The following is a 12725-nucleotide window of genomic DNA, read 5'->3' as shown; positions in this document are numbered from 1 at the left end:
ACAACCATAAAGCTGTGTTTCGAGGCAGGGAGGATGCTAAGAGGTCAACTGTCTTTCTATTATGTGGCATGCTTCCTTATACACCATTGTCACACGAGAAAGTCAATGTTTCCTTTCAGCAATGTCACAAGTTACCAGATTTTCTGGAACCAGAAGAGGTAAAACTGCAAAATCTAAATTGCTAAATTTCTGATGCTTACATTGTTATATGTTATATGGTCTTCTTCCTTCCATACATATGTACTTGGAATTCTGTTCACTTGGAATGAAAAATTGTTTCCTGTATACAACAAGGTCCAAACTAAATTTTATGATGTATTTTAATAAAAATATTATTTTTCATTACATTTTAATGTCTTTTTTTAAGACTGGTGACAACACAGAATATCTAAGATAATAATAATCATAAAATAGATTATGTACCCATCTAGTAAGTCATGTATATTTTGGATAATAAAACTATCACTTTAACAACTATTCTAGGTTGAATAATACTGATTAGAAGAGATAGAGATGTAAGAAGAATATTCCTGGCCCTTGACTTTGAAAGCAAAGTTAGAGGGTTTAGAACTGAATTAGGAGATACCCAGGGATCTGAAAAGGGTCTTTCAGAATACAAAGCTGAATTGTAAAAAAGTCAAACCTCTTATTTTGGACATATGTTTAAGAGTAAAAATTTGTTCCCACATGCTAATTGAAGTCAATTATTCAGAAGGAAAAATCAAAGTGAAGCTATCATTTATTAAAAGTAGAATTGAATATACAAGCAAGTAGTCATAGTTTACTTAAAAATGATTTTTAAAAGTTGGTAAAGAAGGCGGGCGTGGTGGCGCACGCTTGTAATCCCCGCGCTTGGTAGGCTGAGATAGGAGGATCGCGCAGGTTCGATGCCAGCCACGCTGGCTTAAGAGACCCTGTTTCCACATAAAAAAGTATGAAATAGGTCTGGGAGTGTAGCCTGTGGGAGTGCAGCCCAGAGGTAGAAGGGCTTCCAGGAACCCCAGTACCACAGAAAAAATAAATAAATTTAAAAAGTTGGTAAAGAATTCAAAACAAAGTTCAAATGAGAAAAAATTAAATAATTTATTAAACAAGCCAAGGTTAATAGTTAATAAAGAATTGTATGATTACAATGAGTAAATTAAAAATATATAAAAATAATTCTCCAAGAGTTAGTGTAAGGAGGGCTAAGTATGTTGTTAGTTATAACACACACCTCTGTTCAATAAGAAGAACCACAACCTTAAAAAACATCTCATTAGCTAAGAACTGAAAGAGCATTAAAATGAAGCTAAAAATCTAAAATGACATAAAGCAACTAAAACTCCAAAAGCAGCGGGAATAGAGGACTAGAAAGGAAAATAACATCCAAATTAGTTAAAGAACAGGTTAATGAGGCATATTCGAGTTTCAAATGATAACTTCCTCATGTAGAGACAGTTGGTGACCTCTGAACCAAGGGCAGGCAACTATTTAGCATCTCTGACTCACTGTCTTTACCAGAAGGACTCCCTGCAGAGGGACCACTGGCAGGCATCCTCCCACAAACTGAGGATCAAATGTTTAGGTCAGCAGGAGACTGAAACCTCTTGCTCTAGATAATGGAGATATTTGGGTTCATGTGTGCTCCTGAGTATGCAAATGTGCCCAGAAAACTACAACCTGACAGGATCCCTCTAGGGGAGGTCCAGGCATTTCTCAAATATAGGATTGCCAGTATGACACTGTTCAGCTCCATGAACTGACACAAGCCTGAAGGTAAGCACTCCCTCTAAATATAAATGTGTAAGAGGAATCTCTGAAGAGAGGATTATTTCTGTAAGGATTCCATATATGTGTGTGTGTGTGTGTGTGTGTGTGTGTATATATATATATATATATATATATATATATATATATATATATATATATATATATTTGCGTGTGTGTATGTGTGGTACTGGGGTTCCTGGAAGCCCCTCAGGGCTGCACTCCCATACCTATATTATATTTTTATTTGGAAACAGGGTCTCTTAAGCCAGCGAGGCTGGCTTCAAACCTATGCGATCCTCCTGTCTCCGCCTCTCAAATGCAGGGTTGCAAGCGTGCACCACCACCCCTGGCTGGGATTCCATATTGTAATATCTTGAGTTTATTGTGCATCTTTTTTCCAAAATTTCTTAATACTAAAGTCCTCATATGATTATTGACAATTATTATTTTTATATTGAATTTTATACTTTTCAAGGTGTTTCCACCTAATTTTAGTCATAGGTCAATCCTATGATATGGATGGATAGTGAATATTGGCTCCATTTTATAAATAAAAAATGAAGAAATAGTAAAATAAAATTCTTAAGCTAATATTTCTTTTTTTCTTTTGGGACTGGGGATGGAACCCAGGGGCATTCTACCTCTGAGCTAAACACCCAGCCCTCTTTTGTTCTTTACTTTGAAACAGGGTTTTACTAAGTTGCAGATGGCCTCACTAATGAACGTGAAACTCTCCTGTCTCAGTGTCTCAAATACTGGGATGATAAGTATGTGCCACCATACCCTGTTCTTCAATATTTCTAGTTTAGAAGCTGGGCGTGGTAGCTTCTTATGTCTTCTTCTTGCTTGCATTTCATAGGAGCTGGGCCAGATCAGGTGCACATCTTACCCCACTTCTTCATTCTTAATCCACTTCCTATCATAGTTTTAACAAATAAGATGTTTTTTGTTGTTGAGTTTTTCACTCCTTTCTACTCTTGTTGCGAAGCAGCTTTCCTGGTGGTTGAGTTGCAAATCTCACTCTAAGTCGCCATCTTAGTCTAATGTGTCTAATATGGGTGATCTTATCGAAGAAGTTTCTACCAGTGCCTACATGTTGCAGTGCCTATGCCTTTCTTTAGTAATTTCAAAGTCTCAGATCTAGAATGCATTAATGAAAGTATTTTTCAAAAGTCAAATATTATTACAGATTTTTAGGCTTGAAGGGAAAGGTCATGGAAGTATCCCATATATTTTAATGTCTAGCCAGTCATGGTGGTGCACACTTGTAATCCCTGCGCTTGGGAGGTGGAGACAGGAGGATCCCGTAGGTTCGAAGCCAGTCACGCTGGCTTAAGAGACCCTGTTTCCAAATAAAAATCTAAAAACTAGGTCTGGGAGTGTAGCCCAGAGTTAGAAGGGTTTCCAGGAACCCCAGTACCACCAAAAAAAAAAAAAATAATAATAATGTCTAAACAAGTAAACATCAGCTTCCATAACTCACAGAGGCAACCAAAAAAAAAAAAAAAACCTTCTGGAGTTTTTCTTCTTATGAAAATGGAAAAGATCATAGAGGCCCCCAAATGAGAAAGCACAGTGTCATGTCTGTTGCAGGTGATAGGTTGGGGGGGGAAAGGTGTGTGAGGTGAAATAATCCCCCCCCCACAGACACACAGAGACAAACAAAAAACCGTGGATTCTTGTCCTAAGCTAAGAATAAGTATTCATCGCTTGGACAGCTGCTGCAGATTTAAAGAAGTTTATTAAAAAGATAGAAATATAGAGATAGTTACAGCCCTGTGCCGGAGCAGGCACAGGGGGGCAATTCGAACGAAAATGCCAACGAACTCCAGTTTACTGAATTTTTATCCTGTCTAAGTCCAGCAGGTCCCTTTGATTTTTGGAGATCATGTTACACCTTATCACCAGCCCCGGCTCTGCTTCTGTTATCTCTCCAGCTGGGTTTATGGCCTGAAAGGGGGAGACATCTCTGTCTCCAAACACAGGCCCAGATTTATGGCCTGAGAGGGAGGCATCTCTATCTTCAAACACAGGTCCCCAAACTGTGTTAAATTGTTCTTAGGAATGCAAGGACATGTTGGCTAACCCTGGCTTTCTTAGTAAAGAAGATATGTTTCAAGGTTGGACATCTTTCCCAGGACTGATACATTAATACTTTTTAAACTCTCTTCCCAATACCAGTACAATGTCCAGCTGTGACTCAGCCATTTATTGCTGTGATCTTGCAGGGAGCTATTGTGAGGGAGCCTCAAGTGCCAGCTATATAGGCCTCATCACTTCGGTACCATAGACAGAATTCAGAGGCATTCTACCTCCGAGCTAAACTCCCAGCCCTTTTTAAAAATTTTTTTCCTTTTTTTTTTTGGTGGTACTGGGGGTGGAACCCAGGGGCTTTCTACCTCCGGGCTATACTCCCAGACGTATTTTATATTTTATTTGGAAACAGGGTCTCACTAAGTTGCTAAGAGCCTCACTAAGTAGCGATCCTCCTTTCTCAGCCTCCCAAATGCTGGGATTACAAGCGTGTGCCACCACACCTGGTTCAAGAGGGACTTTAGATAATTAAGAAGGAACTGAGAGAGAGAGAGAGAGAAAGAGAGAGAGAGAGAGAGAGAGAGAGAGAGAGAGAGAGAGAGAGAGATGGTTTAGGGGATAGAGAATGAAGGAAACACTTTCCATTGACATTATATACATATATGAGAAAACCAATGTCTGTCTCAACATCATATGCAGGGTAGGGGCAGTAGAGAGGGAGCCAGGGGAAAGTCTGCCAAGTGCTATGTTCATGCCTGTCACTATCACTGTGAACTACATTCCTGTTTTTTCTCTTTTTTTTGCAGCACTGGGTATGGAACCCAGGGGCATTCTACCTCAGATCTATACCCCAGCCCTGTTTTTTTATTCTTTATTTTGAAACAGGCTCTCACTGAGTTGCAAAGGGCCTCACTAAGTAGTAGCTGAGGCTGCCCACGAACTGTGATCCTTGTCTCAGCCTCCCAAACGCTGAGACTACATTCTGATGAGAGATTATAATGACCAAAAAAATATATAAAATATATAACTTACATATTTTATAAGCAATAATTAAAAACATTTCCATAACACATAAAATATTTTTTTAAATAGAAGCTACTAGAGTTCTTTTCAGATAGGGAGTAAATTAGAAATACAATGTGGTATAATTGTATTTCATTTATCATCTTTTATTGTGCAATTAATTTCAGAATAAAAATAACAGGATGATGAATTTAAAAACTCAAAATGGACCCATAATTCTCACATAAAAGAGAATATAAACTAGGCCATATTTATAAATAATGTTTTAAGAAATATGATCTACATGAAAGAAAACTATCTGATTTTAGTTGCCTTACAGTGATTCCAAGGCTAGTAAAATACCATTAAAAACCAGCCCACTTGAAAACATATCTAGTAACTACTTGAATAATAGAGCCAGAATTATATCAACTTAGAAAGATTATTCATATCCAAATTCTAATACTATAGAATCCCTATCTCCTGATATTCAAGTATTTTATTCCTAGAAAAGTTGAGGGGAAGTTGACTATGTGAAACATGGTTCAGAACATTTTTACTGATCAATGCCTTTTTCTGTTTGCACTTATGGGGATCAACTATGGTTAAAAGAAAGTAATAAAAAACAAGGTATTAACAAATCCGTAGTTAGCTATTACTTTTTAGTTCTTTATATTATCTATTTTTTACAAACCATAAGAAATAAGAGTGAACTATATTTAATTCTCCATAAATGTTGCACCTCAGCACTAAAGAAAAAATAAAAATTTAAGACTTTGCATCAGCCTTTTCAAACCCTTGGGAAAAATATAAGATATAAATATATGTCCATGTGCTTATCTGTGAGGTTGTATATAGAGAGAAGGACATAATATGATTGATATCATAAACAAATATTTGGGGAGTGATTTACAGATAAGTAAGCACAATTTTTGACTGCTTAAATGAATAATATTTATAATTCATAGAATTCATAAAGTTACACTCAATAAAATTCCTTTGTGTTTAACTATAGGTCATTATGAACAGAAATTTAGTAATCCTCTGAAATAAAGGGAACATTTAATTTGTTAGATGACTGTTGCTTACCTATACATTGAATAGTTTTTCACTCTTCAGATGTTTTAGATATTTAAAATTTTTCAGAACTTTAAAGCACTGTCTCATGACAGAATATTAATTTGGAGAGTCTAGAGTATAAGTGGAATTGAATATGAATTAAATAATATGTTTAGAGCACAAAATTACTGATATTCCAGGTATTATGTTTGCATGCAGAATATATGGCCAAAGAGACTAGTGAGATAATATTCCAGGAGTAGATGAGTATTAATAGTCTTTGCCATTCTTGTTGAATTTTCCCATTCATTATCCACATCTATCTCTTCTTGGGAGCAGAACATTATGACACCATGATGAGAAACTTTCTCTGGCATAATGAATGAAATGATCAGAAGTAGATGAAAATCCCGGTGAAGTGGTAAACTCCCAGTACTTGGGAAGCTGAGACAGGAGGGTTGCAGATTTAAATCCAGCCTCAGCAATTTAGCAAGGTTCTCAGCAGATTATTGAGACCCTGTTTCAAAATAAAAATAAAGTAGAGCTGGGGGTATAACTCAGAAATAGAATACCTTTAATATCCCTAAATTTTTCTATTTTAGTTTTCAGTCCCTGGAAAATAAAAAATAAAGGAAAATTAAAGCATTTAACAAAAAACTTAACATAAATATGCCTTCGAGATAGACTATACAGTCTCATAATCATATAATTAAATGGAATTTATGATTTAATCACTTTATGCAGCCAGTAGTAGACCTGGGAAAGTCTTATACATAGCACATATATGTCATTCTCACACATTCTCATTAGCACATTTCCATTCCCAATTGACCAAGTGTGGGGGAATAATGGACAGAATCATTACAAAGTCAAATCCATCTAGTTACAGAAGGAAGGGAACAATCAATCTTTAGAGCCTTAGAAATTATTCCCCAGAAGGGAAATAAAATGTCATTGGAAAATATCAATATACACATTTATAGAAATCCAATAAAGTGAACATTGATTTGTACTAACTGAAGAAAATATATATCATTACATGTGGAATCTAGAAAAGCACCCATTTTTAGGTGAGAAATAACCAGAAAACACATTTTGCAATGTGAGTAAATGAAAGCTCTTATCCTTTTTACATCTGGCGTCCACTAGGAGTCACACACACACACACACACACACACACACACACACACACACACAGCACATAAATGCAAAGTTCACCAAATGCAAATGTGCTCACCTGGACACAGAGCTATATTACAAGGCTTATGATGTGTTTCAGGTCCTTCACAGGGCCTCCCTCCATACTGCGGAGGTGTGCACGACCTTGTTCTTGTTCTTTGGCCTCGACCACATGTAAATGAACATAAACTCCATGGGGACCATTCCTCCCAAACTCCATGTACTGTAATAAAGCAAAGAAGCTTTAACAACAAAGGCAGATATGTAAAGTCAAAGATTTTTCTGTACAATTAAAAAATAAACCTACTCAAATAAATTATGAAAATATTTTAAAATTCAGTTGCAATAATAATAGACTTAATTTTAAATGTAATTTAAAAGTTATTAAAATAATAGAAAGCTCTATGTGCTTTTTTCCCTGGAATTTGAAGAGTTACTAATGTCATGAAACTTAAAAATCTTCATTTTTTTTAAACATGATGATGTACCTCTCTTCTTAGTAATAACACTTGTGAGTTATTTTAAAGTCAAGATCAATTAAGGTAGAATATAGAAAACTAACTTTTTCATAACAGAAATGATCTTCTGGAGTTAAATTTGCATTTAAATCATTATGGATCAATCTAATTCTTATAGTATTTAAAAGGGTCAGGATTAAAGATTATCATTGTATCAGAAAATGAAAAAAAAATCCTAAAAATAACTGTCACATAGTTTAAGAAGCTTTTTAACATCATGTTTTATAAAATATATTATTTCATTTAAAGTTTTAGGCTTAAAGTAACCATATTTTTGAATAATAGGGACATTTTAAACACTGTGTCTACTTGCATAAGGCCTTCTGTTTTCCCCCATTTCAAAATTAAGTGGTGAATATGGCCCTAGAACCATAAGATGCTCTTCTTCATGGTGGAAGCCAAAAATCCTTTTAATCAGTATAAATTTTTCAAACTCCCTTAATTAATATAGTTTTCTCACAAAACCAAGTTATATACTAATATTATGACTACCTAACTATGAATGAAACAATACTTCAAATATTCCACTACAGTGAATTCAAACTTGACCAGAAATGATAACATGATTTGTGTTCTTTTATTATAATCACTGGATACACATTGCTGTCTTTTAAAAAAGATCATCAGGCTTCAAAGTTCAGATTCATTTTCTAAATGCTCAGCTCATTGGTCTCATTCATTCCAACTCTTAATATTTGGCCCAGTAAGGAATAGCATTTCTTCAATAATACAGAAATGAAGCCTTTAAAAAATGTCGATTTGGGTTGAAAAGCTTCTGTCTTGATGCTTGGACCTCTGGCCTTGCTATACTATATGAACTTCAAAAGTTTGGATGTTTCATATAACACTGACTTGGATGAGTTAGGGGGATAGAAACTTATAGTAGAAAATGATTACAGAAATGCTCATTTTCTTCTCAACATGAGTAGGAAAAAGCACAAGTCCATATAAAGTGGCAGAGGAATTATGCGAGTAAATACAGTTTATCTGGAGTTTTCTTCTTGGAAATGCTGAACAAGCTGTTACTTTGGAAATACCATACATACACTTCAATTTAGCTAATTAGCAATTTTTTTTACTGCACACAATCATGTTTGTGGCAAGACTACTTAACATCCACCCTTACGAGTTTTTAAGAATAACATTATATTGAGTACAAATAGATGTAATCATTCCACAACATACAAACACTTAAAAACATTATGTAGTGTATTATAAATACATACAATTTTGTGTTAATTTAAAGCACAAATAAATAAATTTGAAAAGAAACCCACAATGATACCTCAGCAGTGGGGTACCCATTCTCTTTTATTTATGTTATTGAGTTACCTCAACTAGTAGTTGGAGTATATTCAAATATTGGAGAAAACAACTAAAAGAAAAATCTCTTCATTTTGTAAGATGTTCTGGGAAATTTTAAAAAGTTATATAAAGGAAAAGAACAAGAAAGTGAGAAAAATTAAGATTTGTTTCAGTTTTCTCATGAAAATTTAGATAAAAGAGAACCAATTTGTATTCATTAATATCAGAATAAATAAGTCTTTATTCAGTTTTATATATGTATAAACATATATAAACAATCTATAGTGTTAAAATATGTGCATATTTATATATATGTATACATATATATTTGATCAGTTATGGAAATATGCTTTAAAGTAATATATATATAAATATATTTTGTTGCATAAAATTTATTTTTATATGTTTTCACATTTCTTTCCAATTAACAAGATTTCTTCATTTTAAAACAGTCTTCCAGCTGGGGGTATAGCTAAGTGGTAGAGCACTTTTCATGCCTAGCATGCATGAGGCCACGGGTTCAATCCCGAGTACCATAAAAAAAAGAAAGGAAGGAAGAGAGGGAGGAAAAAAGGAAGAAAGGAAAAGCAACCTTTCATATTCTATTTTTGATATAAAGATTCATTGTTACTACTGTATGGTATTCATATTGCTTGTTATATTAATTTTCTTTTCTACTAAATTATACTGCTTTATATGCATCGTGCAATCTCAGAAAAAATCTGCTAAAGTGGCAAATTTTTCTTCATGCGTCTCCAATACTGTTGATTAATTTTGACAGCTCAGTTAATTCATAGAACTAGACTATTTAGAAAATTTATATTATTTAATACTTTTTAATATTCTGAGTTTTGTTACTCATTCATATATTAAAAAGGCTAATTTTTTCAACTGGCAAAGAATCTTAACAATTTGCTACTTCTGTACTATTGAATTAGTAAAATATAGCTGTTTATAGACACAATTTACAAGATTTATGTTATATATTAGATGCTTTTATTTTAATAAGAATTGTTATATAGTTTATTTTATTCTGCAGTAAATGTAAAAATCTGTAAGTAATCTAGTTGATTTGTAAAATGAGCCTAATAAAGCCATTCAGTTTAGATCAAATGCATTCACTTTAATAGTTTTTCTTAATTCTCTTTGGCACAAGGTATATCATATATTTTTTGTGTTGAACAGAGATGAAATTAAAAACCATATACAATACACAAAAATATTATCACCATATTTTGAAATGAACACACACAAACATGTGGTTTCGACTCTGCTATACAAAATATCTCCTTTAATTAAAAAGTTTTTTCTTTATAAAAAATGTATGTGACATTGTAGAGAAAATCCAAAGCTACTCTTTAGCCTACCTAAGCTTCCTCTATAGGGTTAAGAAGCATAGAGTCATGGTTAACCATGATTCTCCACCAACAGTGACAATGTCTGGAGACACTTTTGGTTGTCACAACTTGGAGGAAGATGAGGTGCTACTGGCATCTAGTGGGTAGAGACCCAGGGTCCCCTGCACCCAAGATTGATCAGGGACAAAAATGGCAATAGCCAATTGACAGAGGTTGAAAAACCCTGGAGTAAACCATAAAACTGTAATTTAACCAGGGTAGTAAATACATTATTGAATGCAGCTCCCTATTTCTCTCAATTTACTTCCTGTTTGTCCCATACCTTTCTGCTATGAATAAAAAAAAAAAGTTGTTGGAGAAAGAATAAGTTCGAAGCAAAAACTTTTTAAAAAAGGCTGGATATCTCAGGATTCATATAAGCTGCAACAGTATTATGCAAACTAATTTTTACAAATTCTTCCTTTGAACTTTGAATAATATAAGTAAAAGGTAATTTATAACACTATTGTTTCCTCTTTTGTAGTGCAAATAAATGTTAACTTTAATTCTATCATTCCACATATTTCAAGGATGGTGACTTTAATATCCAATTTTCCTATTTCTGTGCCATGTTTATTAATTAAATGCCAATTGCATTTGACTTTTCACATTCTGACAAGTCAGTTACTGATTTCTGGGCTATTTTTTAAATTCATTATTTTAGAAAGATTTTTAAAATGCTATTTAAATTTTAAACTAGTCTAAAATATGCTCTCTTCAAGATAGATTAGTTTAAAAAGAATGTATATATTTAAAAGCATGGTAAATAACTAACCAAAATATTCAACAAATGTTTCATGACATATACAATAACCATATAAATAAAATTATAACCATATAATTTCCTAAAGCAGAATTCTTATCCTACATTTAAAAATTAAAGTTTCTAAATTATTCTTCAAATCTGGATAATTTAAAATAAATCAACAAAATTTATTCTTTTAATTCAACAAACAACAATGATTGAAAAATTTACACTTGTTTTAACAGTATTATTCAACCATATTTAGAGAGATACACACTTTAAATAAAAGCAAAGAGAACTAGTAATTATATGTATTTCTTCTGTAGGTATAAGGACAGAAGTTTTAAAACAATCCAATAAAACCTATAATCCTAGACTATCACTCAGTTTTTTCGGTATCAGACACAAAGGTAAAAGGCTTGGCAGCTGTGCATGGGAGAAGCACTGTGGTCCTGCTACAGATGCTCTGGGTGCCCAGTGAATACTTTAATGGGCAGCCTCTGGCAGAAGGATGGAGACTTCCATATGTCAGCCTTATGAAAGCGCAAAACTAGTGAGAGGAAAGTTAGCTCTGAGTGGAGAACTGTGGAAAGCATTAGGGAACCTACTCAGACTTCCATTGGGATCCTGACAAATATTGATGAGACAAATTGATATTACATATAATATAGTGCAGCTTAATTCTCTATTGACACTTTTCTCTTTTATAAGAATAGAGAACTTGTTCTGGAACCCCAATCATGGAAACACTGTAAGCAGGCTCCAGGTTGAAGTATTCTTTCTTCAAGACAGCTTACATTACTCCTGTTCAAACAACAATGTGCCAGCTGTGGCCCTTGTGGTCTGAAGAGTTCATTTCTAAAATCCTCCTTCTCTTTGTTTTCCTTCTCTTGATTGAATGTGCCTAGAATCCTTCTGATCAATGACCCTGTTTTTAATCATCTTTTTTTCTTGGTCTTCCATGAGTTCCTTGAGCACTTTTCCCCTTCTGAATCTTTTATTTTTCACTTTATGTTCCTTATTGTCTAGACTAATTCCCACTGGCCTCTTTATTGTTGTTTTTACAGAAGATGATTGCTCTTGCTAACTCTGTCGTTTCTACATAGCCTTCAGCTTTCTGCCCTGTTTAACTTTAATTCTACCATCGTCTGCAGCTTTGTTACATCTCAATACTTTATATAAAGTATTGCATCATTCCCACCTCATTGCATCATTCTTCCTACAACTTCTGCTCACCATCTTATTTCCTCCAGGCTCTTTATTACTGTGATAAAAACCAGGTAACATAAAATGTACCATCAAAATCACTTTTAGCGTACACTTCAGAAGTGTTAGGCATATTTATATGGCTGTGAAATAGATCTTCAGAACTTTCCCTCTTGAAAATATGAAGTTGTATACTCATTAAAGGACAACTTCTCCAGACTGTTTTTCAATGGAATACACTTGCCAATTTGGTTAGGAAATTGGGATTCTTTCTGCCCTTCGTCCAGACCATTCACTCTTCACACTTGCTTTAACAAATGTAGCATCAGCCACCTCTAAAAATGGAGTTCACCAGGAAATTGTAAGCACAACTTAGTGGATTCAAGGCACCAGCTCCTCTTTTTATATTTGGAGGCCTCCTAAAAGACTGTGCGTTCAGTCCAGTGTCAACTGCAGCAGCTCATCCACCAAATGATTAGAAAAAATTTAACCATGTGATTTCCTGACATATTTTGCTTCAGACTTCTT

The 12725-nt window shown here is 34.1% G+C and overlaps 1 protein-coding gene across 1 annotated transcript in view; it reads right to left on the bottom strand.

Moving 5' to 3' along the window:
- Positions 1–12725, bottom strand: part of ADGRB3 (adhesion G protein-coupled receptor B3) — a gene marked incomplete at both ends in the record, with an annotated part of 810263 nt that overhangs the window by 485297 nt on the left and 312241 nt on the right. The window contains one exon of the mRNA XM_080699695.1: positions 7085–7249. Within this exon, the coding sequence (XP_080555821.1) occupies positions 7085–7249 (165 nt within the window). The remainder of the gene's footprint in view (positions 1–7084; positions 7250–12725) is intronic.

Source organism: Muscardinus avellanarius (genome assembly GCF_963383645.1).
Source record: "Muscardinus avellanarius genome assembly, chromosome: 8".
Classification (NCBI taxonomy): domain Eukaryota; kingdom Metazoa; phylum Chordata; class Mammalia; order Rodentia; family Gliridae; genus Muscardinus; species Muscardinus avellanarius.
The sequence above is the reverse complement of the archived record's forward strand: the minus strand, read 5'-3'. Positions and strand labels throughout refer to the sequence as shown.